Source organism: Sturnus vulgaris, chromosome 1 (genome assembly GCF_052056855.1).
Source record: "Sturnus vulgaris isolate bStuVul1 chromosome 1, bStuVul1.hap1, whole genome shotgun sequence".
Classification (NCBI taxonomy): Eukaryota; Metazoa; Chordata; class Aves; order Passeriformes; family Sturnidae; genus Sturnus; species Sturnus vulgaris.
Genome location: NC_142243.1, coordinates 152,299,133 through 152,316,400, shown reverse-complemented (window position 1 = coordinate 152,316,400; position 17,268 = coordinate 152,299,133). Strand labels below are relative to the sequence as shown.

At 42.3% G+C, this 17,268-nt stretch overlaps 2 protein-coding genes across 3 annotated transcripts in view; one reads left to right on the top strand and one right to left on the bottom strand.

Moving 5' to 3' along the window:
* AGO2 (argonaute RISC catalytic component 2) overlaps nt 1–11,996 on the top strand; it is a 55,908-nt gene extending 43,912 nt beyond the window's left edge. For both annotated transcript variants that reach the window (XM_014891739.2, XM_014891737.2), the window contains exon 19: nt 272–11,996. In XM_014891739.2, coding sequence (XP_014747225.1) covers nt 272–380 — 109 coding nt within the window. In that variant the 3' untranslated portion in view covers nt 381–11,996. The remainder of the gene's footprint in view (nt 1–271) is intronic.
* A 2,094-nt stretch (nt 11,997–14,090) lies between these two features.
* Nucleotides 14,091–16,616, bottom strand: CHRAC1 (chromatin accessibility complex subunit 1). Its single transcript, XM_014891740.2, has 3 exons — nt 16,426–16,616; nt 15,678–15,804; nt 14,091–14,930 (listed from the first exon to the last, which is right to left on the bottom strand). The coding sequence occupies exons 1-3, from the start codon at nt 16,561–16,563 to the stop codon at nt 14,785–14,787; spliced, it is 411 nt and encodes a 136-aa protein (XP_014747226.1). The 5' UTR covers nt 16,564–16,616; the 3' UTR covers nt 14,091–14,784.
* Between the last annotated feature and the right edge of the window lie 652 nt (nt 16,617–17,268).

The following is a 17,268-nucleotide window of genomic DNA, read 5'->3' as shown; positions in this document are numbered from 1 at the left end:
GCTTGTTAATTCTGGGGTTGGTGATGTCCTCAGCAGTTCAATGGTGGGTTTGCTCTCACCACTGAATTATGCAGCAGACGTTCCTGTACGTGCTGTTTTCTGTTTCAGAACCTCAGTGGTGCTTTTTTAAGGGTAATTAATGTTTGACTGTTCTGCTCAGAAGAAACTAATGATACAGAAACACGTGCAAGGAGAGGCAGATTAAATAGGGTTTCTTTCCCACCCCGCAACCTGTTGGTTTTTGTTTTCCCCCCCCTCCCTTCTCTTCTAGTGCTGAAGGAAGCCACACTTCTGGCCAGAGCAATGGCAGAGATCACCAAGCACTTGCTAAGGCAGTCCAGGTGCACCAGGACACGCTGCGCACGATGTACTTTGCTTGACATGTTTTAATGTTCAGCGGCTCCGGACAAGGCAGAGTTGGATTCACACCAGACCAGCTGCACTTAGACCAACAGATGCCCCAGCCCAGGGACAGCCAGCAATGAGTGATGCATCTTTTTTCTTTCTTTCTTTCCCATTTGCAAGGAAGCCTTCCGTCCAGAATTTCAGACTTGATCACAAACTGCATTCTTGTACAAACCCCACTGTTGTCGGAAATGTGGTTTGCCAAAAATCTCTGAGCTGCTTGGTATAAAACAGACCCAGATTTTATAATTAAATCAAGAGCTGCAATCTCAGGGCTTAGGGAAGAAAAGCAAAAAACCAAACCAACAACCCAACCCACAAAACTGTTCATTCAGTTAGCTGTTCATTGAGTTGCTTTTGATAATTTGAAAAGATCTAATTCATACTGAGGTTTGATGAGCTAAAACGCTGTGAGTCAGCATTTAGTACAAAGAAAAGCAAAGCATATGTTGAGTATTTATGAAGCCTTGATTATTCTAGATGCATTTACAAAATTTTTATTTTCAAAATAAGAGCGTGACAAACTTCTGGTTTCTAACTGTCTTATAAAGATTATTCTCAAATTAGTCTCTGTGTGTCTAAGGGCAAATGTATTTTCTGAAGCTTGTTCTTGAATGTTTTTTATTGTGCTGCATTTTAAAATGTTTTTCATAGACTAAAGATGAATTTAAAAAAAAAAAAAAAAGAAAAACAATAAGCCTGTACCTAAGCTTTTAATATCTCCAGTTGGATTGGCAGAGGAAAATGTGCCATTTAAAAAAATTTGTATAGATTTTTTTAAAGTCATACTGACAGCTAACTTTAGGATTTGTCATACAGGACTGTGACACTTACTTTCCAAAGTCTCTAAAGAATACGGGTCTGTGGTGATAAATACAGTACAATCCTTTTTCACTGTTGTTTGAGTTAATGTAAATTTTATATATGTTTCACAGTATTAATGTGATAGACTAGATGCTATTATTTATTTTTATTTACTAAGGAGTGCTCATTATACTTCTGTTAACATATCAAGAATGCTTTGAACTTAGAAAGTAAAATCCTTTTTGTGGGGACATTACTCTTCAAATGCAAAAAAAAAAAAATATATGCAATCGACGTGGTGAGAGGAGAAAGATGATGCAGCCAGTGTCTGTTGTAGCTTGGGATTTGCAGAAAGGCTTTTTCATTGTGCACACAGCACAGCAGGTTTTACCTCTGCGGTTCAGACGCACACAAGACCAACATTCTACATTCGTTCAAGCACAAAACAACTGTATTTTATTTATATGTTTAGTAGTGTTAAGCAGGAGCTCTGCTAGAGGAGAGTGGCTCTCTGGAAGTTAGGCAGAATTCAGAGAATCTATGCAGTAAAGAGAAAAACTAGGAAACTGAAGTTTACTTAGGGAAGGAGGTGAAACTCTCTTCATTATGCATAAGAGATCCGTAGGAAACGTGAGAGTTTTGCCATTCTCTTAGGAGAAGCATTAATTAAAACTGATACTTATTAGACAGATGCTTCTATTAGTTTGCACACTGGATTCATAAAAACCATAACACACACGTAAACCATTGCACTAATGACGATGCCATGAGCAGGTTTAGGAGAAAATGGAAAAAGCCCAGGAAAGTTGTTTATGCTGACTTGATCTTGTTTGTTTTCCATGGGATAACTGAAATAAGATGCTGAGAGGCAGGTTAGAAAACTTTCATTCTCTTCCACTGATGGATTTTGCTTTGTCTTTTCCCTTTTCTCCAAGCAGCTGCTCAGTCTCTGTTTGGACACTTTTACCTCTGGCCACTGGGATGTTGGAGTAGCTTTAACCCATGCAGAGCTCTGGGCCACAGAGCAGATCAGCTGCAACCAGGTGATGTTGGATAAGCTAGAAAATGCCCAACCCGTGCTGCATAAAGACTTTTAGGTACATAATTCCAGTTCAGATCTTCACCTTGTAGCGGTGTGTTGGTTGTTGGTATTTTGTAGGTGAAATGTAGAACCTGTTAATGGAATAATCATATTTGTACTATTCTAATTGGGTGATTTGGCTGCTGGCTCAGAGTGTCTTCTTGGTCGTAGTTCTATAAATTCAGATTTCTGTAAATTTGAAGCAAATCCTAGGTAGCATTGTCTGTCTTGCTGTGTGCCAGCGAGGTTGTACCTACCTCCCCTCAAGTACCCCTAAGCTGCAGATCCTCCCCATGGTGGGTGTGTTGCACTTCTCTCTGTTTCCTTCAGAGCTTTCCTATTTCAGTGAAAATATTCATTTGGCAGAGTTTTATATAAGAATTATTTTTATATGAATTCTTCTTATCAAATAGGATAAAGAGCATCCATTTTAAGACATCATTTAACTTATTTGCTGTCTGTTATGCAGAGACCTCTTGGATGTGAAATTCATCCCCCTCTTTCCATGCAGATCTGGGACAATGGAATTGTACAGCTGGTCAGATGGGGTGTGAGGAGGGCAGGATCTGTCTTGACCTCAAATCTCATTTCTGAAGCAGCCTGGGACTGCATTGCATCCTATTTAAGATGTTTCCTTTGTGAGAAAAGGAGTTTTAGGCAGGCCCTTAATCTGAGAGTAGTTGTTGTTTGTGGATCCTCTTGGAAGGAGCAGAAATTCTGCGTAGCTTTCCTTCCCTAAGTATGAAGAACTTGGGATGTTTATGTGCATTTCAGGACATTTTAACCTTTTACAGATCTTTCTAGGCCTCTAATACTGCTAATTCTTTATGCCCTGTGTCTCCCTCCTTTTCCCTCCCACCAGTGGTGAATTAGTGAATAATTTAAAGCATTAACCCCCCCCCAGAAAAACTGATTAGGTATTACTTTGTAAAGTACAGCATGCTGGCAGTCCAGCACCTCTCTTTCTGAGAATACTTGTAATATAAATTACATATTCAAAAATATCTCCTGTCTAAAAAAGCCACCACAAACACCTAAAATCCTAGTATTATTTTTTTATTCTGTACCTCCCACATGTCTGGTGTAGAACAGCAACATCTCAGGTCAACACAAAGCTTAAGAAGTCTCAGTCTCCTCCAGGTTGCTGGTGGAGAAGTGCCAGCTGAGGTCACAATTCTTGAGTCTCTGGGTCACTGTGCAGGTCAGGTCAGCAATAACCAAATTTGTGCTACTCTCAGGCACTTGGGGCATTTTCCAGCCCATGCAAAGGAGCCCCACTGCACAACCCCCCCAAAACAGCATCAGCAAGTGTGAAATGCTCCTCTTGGGAGGTGACAAGTACTATCAGAAGATACGAAATAATTAAAAGTTTGTCTTTTTTTCCCTGATGTGCAAAATGTAATGCAATAATGAGGTTTGCTTGGTGGTGGAAATCTCTGCTCCAGTGGCTGAACAGAGTAATGAGTCTGCTCCATCTGTTCAGCACCCAGGAAACAACTGAGCTGATCCTTAGGAGTAAATGTCCTGTTGGGAAATGCTGGAAGGAGGTGGATTTGTCTCTGCCTTTATGTGGCATTTAAGACAGCCCTATGCAATTAAACACTTGTGTGTGTGTGAATGCACTGATGTACAGAGTGAGATCACTTGTTTTATTAGAGCTCCTTATTTTGGCTTGGTTTGCTTTAGAATATTTGACTTTGTGAATTACAATCAATGATCTTCCATGTTCCAGATGCTTTGGCATAGGAATTCCCTTGTTTCTTGATCTGTCAGGTAACAAATACCTTTGATCTCCATCCAGGCCCCCAGGCAGCGTTTCCTGATTGTAAAAGCAAAAAGGTTGTGAAGGTTTGGCTTTAATTCTGGCTCTCTTAGTAACTCCTGCAGCCTTTATCTGTTGTAACAGAGTCTAGTTCTTGTTGAATCATTTTTGTAACATAACACAAGAGGTTTTTCCACAAGGATTTTCAAATTAAAACTTCTGGAGAGTAGGTGTGAGGAGTTGAGGGTTTTTTTTCTGAGAAGATTGACGTTTCTAAGATGCTTCTAAGTTTTTCTCTCTGACTAAAGTTGTTCTTGTATGTGCCCAAAGGCTTTTGATTAAATAGCACACTCAGTCAAATAAGCATCACTGGTGGCGTAAATAACCCATAAGGGACTTTTTTTTTTTTTTAAAGACATCTTTTACACATTAACTTAATGAATGTAAGAAGAGTTCTCAATTATTTTCACACTTGAGACCAGTGTAATTAAACTCACTTGTTTTCCTATTTTTAATACTCTTCTTCTGCCATAGCATCTCTCTTTGTGTGGCTTTCCCCATTCCTAATGCAAGGCAGTCCTTTGTTTTGTACTTTTATATTCCATTTGGTAACATGCTTCTTGATGCACAGATGCCATCTTTCTTAAGGAAAACTTCAAGTAGAAGGTAATTGCACTGATTTTTGTTTTTTTTTTAAACTCCCTTTTTACTGTAAGGTTTTTTTTTTTTTTTTTTTGCATCTGCTGTAGCTGTTTGAAAATACTGTAAATAGTGCTCTGTACAGCAAATACTGAAATGCTGGGGATACCATTCCTAGTTATATATTCCAGAATACTGCCATGTGTTTCCAGTGTTGAAACAGGAGCTTTGGTGTTAAATGCCATTATACTTTGTGTGCATTTTGGTATCAATCCAGGAAGGGCACAGTTGCTGTATTACAGTGGAAATACTTAGGGTTTGTCTGAATTTATAAAACATTTCTTCCTTCTCTCCTCTGTGCACATTTCTCCCAGACCACAGAGATGCAGTTTATCAGCTCTCACTGTGCTTATTGTCTGTGCAGGGTTCAAATGCCAATTTTTGTATCATTTTGATGACTGATGGCATTAATGCAACATCTGGATTATCAGATGTAGCTCTCACAGGTTTTCCTTGCTTGTCTGATTCCTGTGTTGTAGAAGCAGGACCAGTGGATGTGGCAGAATTAGTGGAATGACAGGGATTTGGGATCCAGTTACAATGTCTGTCTCTGCATGGTGTGGGATTGGGCAGTGGAGTGGATGTTTCAGTGCTCTGAGCTAGGGAATGGTGTCACCTCTGGCTGCTCATGGATCCCCCCATCCATCAGCAATTGCCTTTTGCTTCCATAACCCTCGGGGACAGGACAGACCCCAAATCCAGCCCCATGGTCTGACATGAGGATGCAAACCAGCAAGTTCTGCCTTCTGTTTCTGAGGGTTAATGACTGGAAAGATGCATTCTGAGAGGGTTTAATCCAAATGATATGGGAAGGGGGTGCTGTGTGTGCTTGGTGTGGCACAGAATCTGTTTAGTCCCATTTAGTGTTTCAGTTGCTTTGTCAGAGTCGTTTCCTCGAAGTGTTAATTTGAATGTAATTGCTTGGCCAAATCACTACAAAAGTGTGTTTGTGAGAATCTTTAGTTACAAAGCAGGTGCAGTTCAAGGCTACCTCCTGTATTCCTTCACTGAAGAATTAATTGAAGCGAACCTCCAACTAAGCAGCCAAAATGCTCCCAGAGGGACTGGGTTTGTCCTGGTCTGTTCCTTACTGGGAAGTGGCAGTGCCGTGCTGGGATCCTGGCTGGCTGCTCAGCCTTCCCTCTGCCTTCCAGAGGCATCCGTGTCTATTGAGAGGGTACCAGACCTGGCAAGTGGCACATCTGGTACATGTGCTGCTGGTCAGGGTCACTCCATAGCAGCAGCTCCCTCTGTGACCTGTCCCTTCACTTGAGTTTCTGTATTGTTTTCCAAATGAAAAATGTTTCTGTACTTTACCTGTTGGTCAGAAAATGACAGGTTTTCTCTGTAGATGACATGAAGGTGCTCGAAATACATTTTGATTCTGAGGCAAAAAATATGTATTGCAATATTTTTTAAATATGTTTTTTAGATAAGTTGACATGTGACTGTAAGAATGAAAATACTTTATTCCCTGCTTAGAAAACTGTAAACTAAAATATGGGGGAAAAGCCCCAAACCAAAAAACAACCCCAGACCTGACTATGTTCATCTTGGGAATATTTAGTGTCAGTTCTGTGCAAAGCCTTGGCCAAAACTCAACCTTGACATAAGTGCATGTGGACTGAGGGTGCTTTAAGTGACCTGAAATGAAACTGTAGAAAACTGTGTTAATAAATCAGATTTTGTTTACAATTATTCCAAACAAGCTTCCTCATTTCAGAACAAACCACTCTGCTGACAGAAATACCTGTTGGAACACAGTGTGCTGGTGTGGTTTCGTAGGAGTGTTAAAGTTGTTTTTATTTATGAGTAGCTGGGCTTTCTGCTGTGGATTTTGGCCTATCAGAGTGAGTTTCCTGGGATTCTGTGCTCCCTGCAATTTCCTTCCCTTAATCTCTGGGTCTAGACACTAATGAGGCTCATCCATGGCAGGAGGATTGCTTATGTCTTGACTTTCTGGAACCCAGAGTTTGCAAGTGACTGAATAAACCATTATAAATCAGCTCATTAATAACTGAATGGGGTAAAATCCTGACAATGTGGCTCAGTTCTCAGTCATGATTTAACAAGGCCCCCCCAAAAGTGTGAAGAGCAGGGTAAATGGCTGCTTTGGAGAGGATGTTTCACTACATTGTGCACTGCAGATTGTGGACACTATTGCTGGCAGGGCTTGCACTGTGCAGAGATGCTGAACAGCTTCTTTGTCGTTGATGGGAGCAGAGCTTTGTGTTTTCCAGACAAGGCAGAGCTGGGGTCATCAGGATGTTTAAGAAGTGAAGGAGCTCTGTGCTGCTCATGCCCTAGAGAAGAGAAACACTGGGTGCCCCAACCCTTGGGGAAATGAGAGAGGAAGTGAGGGGAGACATTTCCTTGCAAAATTGCCAGTTTAGACACTTGTTAAGGTGACAGTTCAATTCTTAGTTTTCCTTCTGGCTTCCCTGTAAGTGCCCTTCAGAAATCCTCCACCCTGCACCCATCTGCTGGCCCCATCCCAAACGGGGAAGGCTGGCAGGAGCTCCCCAAGTCTGTTTGTGGTGTCAGGGAGCTCTGACTTGGTTGGGGCTGGGACAGGGCACTGCTGGATCTGGAGGGATGAGAGGTTGGCAGGAGTTAATTGTGGGAGTTCTGCATGTGGCAGCACTACAAACCCACAGCACCAGATGCAGGCTGTGGCTGTTCCTTCCTCCCACCTAAGCATCCCCCAAAAAAGCCTTTTCTTTGGATTTGTCCATGTGCTGCCTCAGCAGATCTATTGTAAACCTGCCTGTGGCTGCTCTTCCACCAGCCAACCTCCCTGTGTGGTTTGAGGAGCCTTGGGCTGCATGGCAGTTCTGTATCAAAGGGAATAATCCTTTCCACAGGGTTCTCAGGAGTGCACAGGTTTTAGTTGTATTTTTTTCCTCCCATATTAGATGTGCTGTTGAACCATGGACTTTAATTTGTTTTTTTTTTTCCCTCCCTTCTTTAAGCACAACTAAACCACCTGCTGGAACAGCTTCTCTCTGCTCATCAGCAGGGATTGCAGATGCTGTCTGACCTGGGAGCAAGCCTAGGAGTTGTCCCCAAAATACAAGTTTAAACTTTTGTGGTAATTTTATGGGGGGTGTTTTTGAGTGTGCTTGGCAAGCATGAATGGTGAACAGGTCAGCAGGCAGGCAAGCTTAGGAGTCTCTAATCCCCTGGCTGGTGCTGTTTGTGCTTTGTTAGGTTAGATTTCCTGTCAGAAAAAAAAAAAATAGAATGTGGACTCTTTTCTGTATTTATCAGCTTTTCCTGGTTTTAGAGCCATGAATAGAGGAAGCCTCACTCGTGCCAGTTTTTGTGAAATTGCACATTTTTGCCTGACATGTACTTGACTCAAAGCAGATCCTGTCTGGGCTTTATGGGCACCTCAAAACCTCAGCTGCTGTGGCTTGGATCAGACCTCTCATGTGCCAACATGACATGCAGTGAATTTTGTTTTGAGACTTCACCAAAGTTAGTTCTGCATCAGCTGTGGGGTGCTCAATCTTTACTGTTTTATAGCACTGTTTCTATGCTATTAAAAAATCAGCATTTCACCCAGATTTGTCATTCCTTGATATATTTTTTGTGAAACTTAACAACTGAGCCCTTCAATTGCTCATCTCATTTACAAATGACAACTTCATAATTGCATATTAAAGAAAATAAGAGAAAAAAGTAAGCTTTAGATTTATCTTGGAAAATCAAATTTTCAGTGAGGTGCAATGAGGAATTACATTGGACAAAGTTCTGTGCTATCCTGAAGAGTGTTACTTCCTTTCTGTAATTTGTTGGTAAAGCTTAGCAGATTTTCTAGATCTGTGTGTGTCCCTGTTTGTGTGTACACACACGTGTGTGACAGGAGAGGGGACAGTGTATAGGCTGTCTGTAAAAGATACAAAGACAGTATTTGGCTGGAAATAACAAGCACAATTTCCCTGGCTTTCGCAGTATTTTATTAGTTGTACAGTCATAAAGATTTCAACATTTAGGGCAGTTGATAATAAAGATCCAGCCCCGGATTTCTGTGCAGCAGAGTGGTTGGCAGGATCTTGGGAGGGTGAAATGGAAAACAGAATGTATTGATAAAATATTTTTTTTTGCTTTAATTTTGGTACATTGCAAAATTAACTGACTTTATCTGTTAAGGTTTTAGTTTTCTGTTTTAATAGTTTAAAATTTTAAATTATTTTTTATAAAATAACTGAAGAAAAAAGAACCAAAAATCAATCCAGAAATTTCATATTGTAAGTACTCCCTCCAATCAAAATGTTTCTGTGACCATATAAAGTTAGTTTTTGTGGGGTTTTTTTGTTTGTTTTGTTTTGTTTTTTTTTAAATAGAAAAAAAGATATATGATGTTAAGGTCGTTCCAAGTGGTACTAAATGTGTATTGAGTAGTTTTGTGTGTGTTGCATCTCTGTTGGAGCTTGCAGTATAGAAATGATTGGTGCTGGCTGGGTGAGAGTAGCACTTGTAATGCAAAACCAGGCCCAGAATTACCCTCAGCTGACTCTGAAGGGCATCCCTGGCACTGCAGGGTTTCCCATCGAGGTTGGAGGCATCACTTGGCAGAGCTGGGGGGGGGTCACAGGGGGTGTTAATTAATTAATTAACAGCAATTAATCCATTGCTCCTCTCGCTGCTGTAGGTGAGCACTTGTGTGATGCTGTGTGGCCACGCCACTTTAAAATAAGCCTTAACTAAATGATAAACGTGTCAGATTCCTCTCTCAGAGCATGCAAAAATACTGTTTAACGACAGGAGGGTGTTCCTGTCGAGCTTCAGTGTTAGTAAAGGCAGTCTCCTGACCTGGGAATCCAGGGACACCTGTAGCTGTCTGTACTGTGATGCCTCTTTGGGCATTGGCTGTCCGGGCTCTCGGCCGTTCCTCTGACAGCCGACCCCAAACAGGCGTTCCCAAATCCCAGCTTTTTGTTGTTCTTGTTGTCAGACATGATCTCCTCCCTCCCCCTGCCAGCAAATCTCTGCCTGAAGGAGGATTGTGATTTAACACTTCAAATTTTACATCCCAAAAAAAAAGCCATTCTTGAATTCCGCGCTTGCTTTGGGTAGGTGCCATCGCTTCCACTTCTTATGACTGACATAGGATCCTTAAAACATTTTAAATAGAGGCAAAAAAAAAAAAAAGTGTTGGGGACCCAGCTTGCTTTTATTTTACTTTTTTTCAATTTGGATCTACCTCATGTTACCAGTTGGGTGCTAATGACTCAAATTGTCAAGGAGATTTGGCAAAGGCGACCAAACCAACCCCATCCACGGCCCAAACCCTCGGGTTTCTTGTTCTGAGACAACAATCTTGGATTTGAGTTCTATTCTTTGTGCCTTTGTGGTTTTTTCCCCAGTGCACAACAATCAAAACTTCCTGATTAAAAACAGCAAATGTTTTTTAACCGCGCTACAAAAAACTGAATTTGAAAATACTTTTTGGTGTAGCAAGTTGAAAAAAATAAAGTATCACAGCTGACCTAGGCAAAGAGAAATACCCAGTAAAGAAGGTTTTGGAAATGTTTAATCCTGACCCCAAATCTCTACATCAGTGTCTCTGTATATGCACATAGCACGTGACTTTGTGTATGTATGTGTATATATATAAATATAAAATGAAGGGATACACATGTAAGGGTGAAGGAATAAAACATCATTGACCTTTCCACAGTTTTGTATGTAAGAGTTTACAACCATGTGTAAGTTTTTTCTACTACGTGAACCTTTTTTACTCAAAAAGAATTCCTTTTTGGAAAACTTTAAGTTGTGATACGCTATCATTTTTTTGAGGTTTAAAATTTTTTTTAAAAATCCACTTTTTACTAGTACCTACTACAGAGGGGAAATCTTTGCTGTAAAATTGTATTTAGTTTAAATATTAAAAGAAAAATAAAAATCTATATATGGGATTGTAAAAGTGCTGACATTCCATCATGGCAGGACTTCCACGCTGTTTCCTAAGGCTTTCTATTGCAGAGAGACTCAAACAAAAGGAAAATGCCTCTGTTCAGTGTTTTTATAAAACTGCTCCATCAGGTCTAGACTTAAGCTATATTTTCTAAAGCCTAATCATCCTTTATTATGCTGCAGATAAATGATCAGCATGGTTGCACTTTCTCAGTAATAATGTTTGCCCTGCAATTGGCTCGTGGTAAGGACTTTAGTTTTTTAACAAAACAAATCGTACTTTGGGCAGAAGGTAATATTTATATAGGTACCTCAAGATTAAAAAAAAAAAAAAGAGCCTGAATATGCTGCATTTTGTTTCTTTAACATTTTTCATGTAGCATTTGTTTGCTTTTCTGGTTTTTTAGGAGATTACTTAGCTACCTGTTTGCTTTGGGGGACCCTGATAGTGTTCTAGGCCGTTGTTTTCTCTGGATCTCACAGAATGTAGTATCCTGCCTTGGGATCCTGCAGGACTTTGGGATGGGATGTGCCCTGCAGTGTATACACACGGGGAGGGGGGACCATGGAAATTTGCTTTATGGACTTCAGGAAAAGGAGGAAAAGGATACTATATTCCTAAAACAGACAATACATGTTCCTAATTCTTAATTATGTTGGTATTTTTTTTTTGTTTTGTTTGTTTTTTCGCTCATTCTGCTTTCTTGACTCTTTTCTCAAATACGAGTGTGGAAAGGGGCAGTTGATTAATGGGGGCACACAGTGACCAAACCTGCCCCATTGGTGGGTGTTTTGGGGTGATTCCCCAAATCCATGGGTAAGAGCAGTGCCCCAGGTTGGAGCAGGACTCTCCTGCTCTTGGCCTGCTTTCTGCTGCAGATCCACCCTCTACTCCTTCATTTCCGAGTCAGTGAAAATCTAAAAATATGCAGAGATGGGGAATTTTTGTTGAGAACTGTTGAAGGAAGCTTCAAAGGCTGTGAAACTGAGCATTTATTGTCATGCTTTTAAGCTTAGATGGGTCCTTTTCCAAGTTTGTTTTACAGCTTGAAAGGTAAAAATAGTTTGCACTACTTTTGCAATAAACTCATGAAAAACCTAACAGGTTCTGTTCTGGTTTCTTACTGTATATATACAAGTAATACTAAAGATTTAGCATAGTGTTTTTCACCTCAAAACATAAAACTTGTAACAAGCTCAGAATGCTGTAATTCCTGACAAAATAATGATGTGAATGATATTTTATAAAGTTATTTTGTATGGTGTCAATTTTGTTTTGCCTCATAGTATGTCAATAAAATAAAATTCCTCATCTTTACAAAATATTGTTTGATGTCTTTTCATTTAATATTTGGCCATTTTCTGCAGTTGCTTGTGCACTGTGAGACTGCCAAAATCTCTAGTCCATTTCCCTCCCTTGCATTTCTCCCCTTGTTTGTGTTTGGATGTTTCCCTGTGCTTTCACCCACTCCGTGCTCAGCCAGAGACAATCCCTGCTGCTTTAACTGCTTCCAAGTTGTAATCCTGGAATTGTTTTTGGAAGATGAACATGCCTGAAATGCTTTTTTTTCCCCTTCTTCTTTCTGAGTGAATCCCTACAGTGATCAATTTTTAAATGAAGAAAACGTAGCACCTGGTGGTGACTATAAAGCATCAAACAGAATTGCAGGTATGCCAAGGAGCTTCCGTTGGGAGCCCAACCCTGGAAATACAGATTGGTTTTACTCAGCAGTATGAAATACTGTCAGAGCTGTCTCTTCCCTTTATTTTTTCCCTTGTTTTTTGAAACACCACTTTGAATTGGATGAGGTTTTTCCTCTGTGTCAGCTCCTGGGGAAAACAAATAACCCTTCAGTGGTTTGATGGCAACAAGCTTTGGCAGATACAGGGCCTGGGAGAAGGCTGTGGCAAATGTTGGCAGCTCTGAAATCCCCGTGGAGGATTCTGGCTGAATGAATCCAGAAGGGTGTACACATTCTTCTGGGCTCAGGAATTTACAGAATATGTTCATCATCCCACAGGAAACTTCTAAGAGGGATGAAATGTGCTAATTTATACTTAGTAACCACAGTTCTTTTGTCATTTTGGCAAGTTTAGGAAACTTCATGTCCTTTGAGCAGCAGCGGCTGGGGTGGGGAAGGGTCTCACAAGCTGGTGTTGTAGGGAAAAAAAAACATAGAAACATTTCTATAATAATAATAATTAATCCTGGAAAGTGTCCCCTGGCCTGTGTTCCTCTGCTGTAATCCCACACCACCTTAAACAGGTCAGGACACTTGGTCACTTTTGAGGAAGTTCCTGTTAAATGATGCACTTTGAACAGAGAGAGAAAATGGGATTAAAGAGCTCAAGAGTTGAGGTACAGACAGCGAGGTCACTGAGAAGTTGCTGCCATGGGCAAAACAGATGTGAACCAGAGGGAAAATTATATAATTTACTGACAAATTAAGAAGAATTAGATGGTGAGAAACTAAGTCAAAAATTAAAACATCTTCAATCCCTTTCCCAGTCCCTTTCTGCCTCTGCCTCCTCTCCCCAGGGTGCAGGGGAGGGGATGGGGCAGTGGTCAGAGCCCTGCCAGGGCTGTTTGAGGATGTTCCTCTTTGGTTGTGACCCATCCATGGTTCAGGTATTTGCTTGTTGCCCTCCTCCCCGTTCCTGCTAGAGAATCGCTGTGCAGTTCTCTGCTGCTGGATCTTTTTTCCTTTCCCAAAAACCGGCATTCCCTCCCCCCAAACAGCATTCCACACTCATATTTCCCACACATCTCCATGCACTTTTAATAACATAAAAAAAAAAAAAAAAAAAAAAAAAAAAAAGCACAAACCAACTCTTGGAACAATGGTTTAGTTCCGCCTGTACCCCCTTGGGGATTTCCCTAGAGATCCAGCCCCCCTCAGCACTCACTGCAGCATTCCTGCATGTACAATACAATTTCATTTATGGCAATTTCAGGAAAATGTTTTACAGTGCAGCATCCTCTGATCTGTTAAAATATTAGGATCATTTCTGGTGTGGCTCAGTAGTTCTGCCAGTCCTGATGCTACCTGCCTAGTTCCATTTGGCTTTCTTAGAATATGGAATGAGCTGGAGCTCCCTGCTGTGTTTTAAGGGAAGTTGAGTGTGGTTGTGCCTTCAATCCAAGAGAAGCTGTTCAGTTCTGGTAACTCTTTACCATGCCTTCCAAGTTAGGGTGCTGCCTGAGACAAATTCCTGGCTGATTTGCTGCCCAGCTTTTTTGGAGTGTGAGGTTCTTATTACCCGTTAACATTCCCTTACTTGGGGATGTGCTTACCTGGGGCATTTTTCACCCCTTCTCTCTCTCAGACTGACCATGGCACTCTGCAAACATTGCCACACTGACCATGTGTGTGACTGAAACTGGAAAAAAACTACAAGAAGTTTCTGCTTCCACTGTCAGTTTTTATACAAAATGTTTATTTTAAAAAGTTGCATGTGAAGTTCTACATGGGACGGTTGCCAGTTCTGTAGTAAAAAAAGAAAAGAAAACCAAACCAAAAACAAATGAAAGATCCATCTCTGCCACTCACTTGGTAAAGGAACTGCTCATTCTCAAGAACCCACAATTAACAGACTTTAATGTGCTTTTAGGCAAGAGAAACTGCCGAAGTGGAGTTCATTCAAGAAAAGGGTTCTAGATGCACATATTGACATAATTTTCTACCCCATTTACCACCACAGCTGCAGAGCCACATTAGCTCTTAGGATGGATCTCCTCCTCTCCCATCTGGGTGCCCACATGGCTGTTTTTACAGACTTTTTAAATGGACTTGGTCCACTTTTGGAGCTTTTGAACTGAAAGCTGCCTGAAAGAAATTCTAAATTTTGGTAATGATTGTCTGACAAAGTAATTTCAAATCACCTGACCAAGCTCTGCTGTCAGGTTTGCACTGTCTCTTCCTACCCCACCGTGTTTTTGAGGGAAGAATTCCATTCTCCAAGAAGTATAAAGTTCAATTTCTAAACTTCTTAAAGCAAAAGCAGATGGCTCAGTGTATAAATATATCCAGCATCTGGATTCTCAGTCACAAAAATAACATCCTTTATACAATAGAAAATGGACCAACTATGAAACAATTCTCCATTGGCCTTAAGATCCAACACTGCCACCAACAGCTGCATCTTCATCCTCTTCCTCCTCACCCTCATCATCGTCTTCCCTCACTTCTCCATCTCGCTTCTCTTTTTCAAGCATTTTTAGGTATTTGCTAGCTAGGATCTTCTTTGGCAAGATATCTGAAAGGCAGAATTGTGGCTTTTATAGTCAATTTGAATATTTGTATTGCCTCATTAATACTGTTGCATCCAAACCACGAATGAAATTAAGTATAAAAAGAAATATTTTTAACAAACTTTAGGTGAATAACCAGGTAAGTCAGCCTGACCCACACACAGCTGTAAGAGTAGGAGGGAGTTACCCGCTTATGGTACAAGTAGCCGAAGATAAGGACTCTATTTCATGACTAATTGCTGGCAACTTTTACTGTCTGCTGATGTAGATTATTTGATGTAAAACAGGGTGCTCAGCTCCCTTAGATCCAACAAGCCATTAATATAAAATCCAAGTAAAAACGTGTGTGTATATATATCTAATAGCATAGAGGGACCATGTGATGAAGCTCTGTTTCTTAAAACTTACAGATTCCTACGTGTCATTTTTGGTCCACATAACTTCTCACCTAAAGATGTGCAATGATCTTTTTTCACAGGCTGAAAGCTTTCAGATGGAACTTCTGGAATTAAAGAAATGCTTAAGGCAATATCCTGAGAACTGTATACAGTATAACTGCATAATTTAGATGCAGCAGAAAAATCCACACTCACATAGAAACATTTAGAGTGAGGTAGTTCATGAGTTCCAGTTGAATGTTAAGCAGGAGATCAATGACCGGTAGGAAAACTGGGTCCTCACAAAACAGAGCCTTAAGAGCAAGATTTCATTTTCCAAAGCAGACACTGGATTTACCCTTGTGTTACCGATACCTGCAAGGAACTGAAAGGTCTCACACTCTTCTGCCGTATGAGACAGGTCAGTATAAGTCAGAGCATTCTTCTCCTTCCCTCTGCCGTGTTTGTAGGAGTATGTAGCCAAATACTGAACAAAAAGCTCCTAAAAAATTAAAACAAAACTGAGTGGTCAGACTAAGAATTCACTCATATCATTGATCTCTGTCTGAAGGCAGAAGCACCGTATGTAACTGCACATATACTGGGCACTCAGTGCAGAGACTCATCAAATTTCTGTACCTGAAGGGAGTCTACAGGAAAGAGAGAAAGAGACGATTTACAAGAGCATGTAGTGACAGGACAAGGAGGAATGGCTTCAAATTGACAGAGTATAGGTTTAGATCAGATATTGGGAGAAATTATTCCCTGGGGGGGGTGGTGAGGCCCTGGCACGGGTTACCCAGAGAAGCTGTGGCTGCCCCATCCCTGGAAGTGTTCAAGGCCAGGCTAGACGAGGCTTGGAGCAGCCTGGCATAGTGGAAGGTGTCCCTGCCGATGGCAGGGGGTTGGAACTGGATGTTCTTTAAGATTCCTTCCGACACAAACCATTCTATGACTCTAGACTCGGGGCAGTTTTAAGGTCAGCTCAGTCTGGGGATGCGGGCAGAGAAGGGAAGGGGGAGCCCGGCCGGGCCGCGGGAGCGCTCCGAAGGCAGAGGCCCCTCAGCCGGGGAAGGGAGGCACGGGGGGCCCGAGGGCAGGACAGGGCAGGGCGAGCCGGTACCGTGGCCTTGGCGGTGAGGAACAGCGCGTCCTGGTTGATGCTGGAGACCTCCGGGGAGCTCTTCATGATGACGCGGATCCTCGACAGGGGCAGCGACACCAGACGGTTCTCGGTGCCGCTCAGCCGCGCCGTCGCCATCTCAGCCCGTCCCCACGGCAGCGCCGGCACGGCCCGCCGGGAGCTGTAGGCGGCGGCTGCCGTAGGGACTACAGCTCCCTACAGCACCGGGAACCGCCCACAGACAGGACTACAGTTCCCTACAGCTCCCTACAGCACCGGGAACCGCCCACAGCCGGGACTACAGCTCCCTACAGCTCCCTACAGCTCCCCACAGCAGCGGGAACCGCCCGCTGTCCGGGATTACAGCTCCCAGCTCCCTGCAATCCCGGGCGCTCCGAGGGACGCTCCCGCTGCGGGGAGCACCCCCGGCCCTGCCCGTTCTCTCCTCCCGCCACGGGCGGACAGCGGGCTCGGGGACACCCAGGCGCGCTGAGGCTCCGGAGGCTCCGTTTGCGAGTCCCTTCATATCACATAATCACAGAGTCAAGTAGGCTGGAAAAGATCTCTGAGATCATCGAATCCAACCTGTGACCGATCACCAGGTGGCTGTAGAGTGATAAAGTCACGCCCGTGAGCGTCCTTTCCTCCAAGCTAAACACCCACAGCTCCCTCAGCTGCTCCTCATCAGGCTTGTGCTCCAGCCCCTTTGTGCCCCATCTCTCGACATGCTCCAGCACCTCAATGTCCTTCCTAAATTGATAGGCCCAGAACTGGACACAGCACTCCAGGTGTGGCCTCCCCAGTGCACAGAGGGACAATCACTGCCCTGCTCCTGCTGGCCAC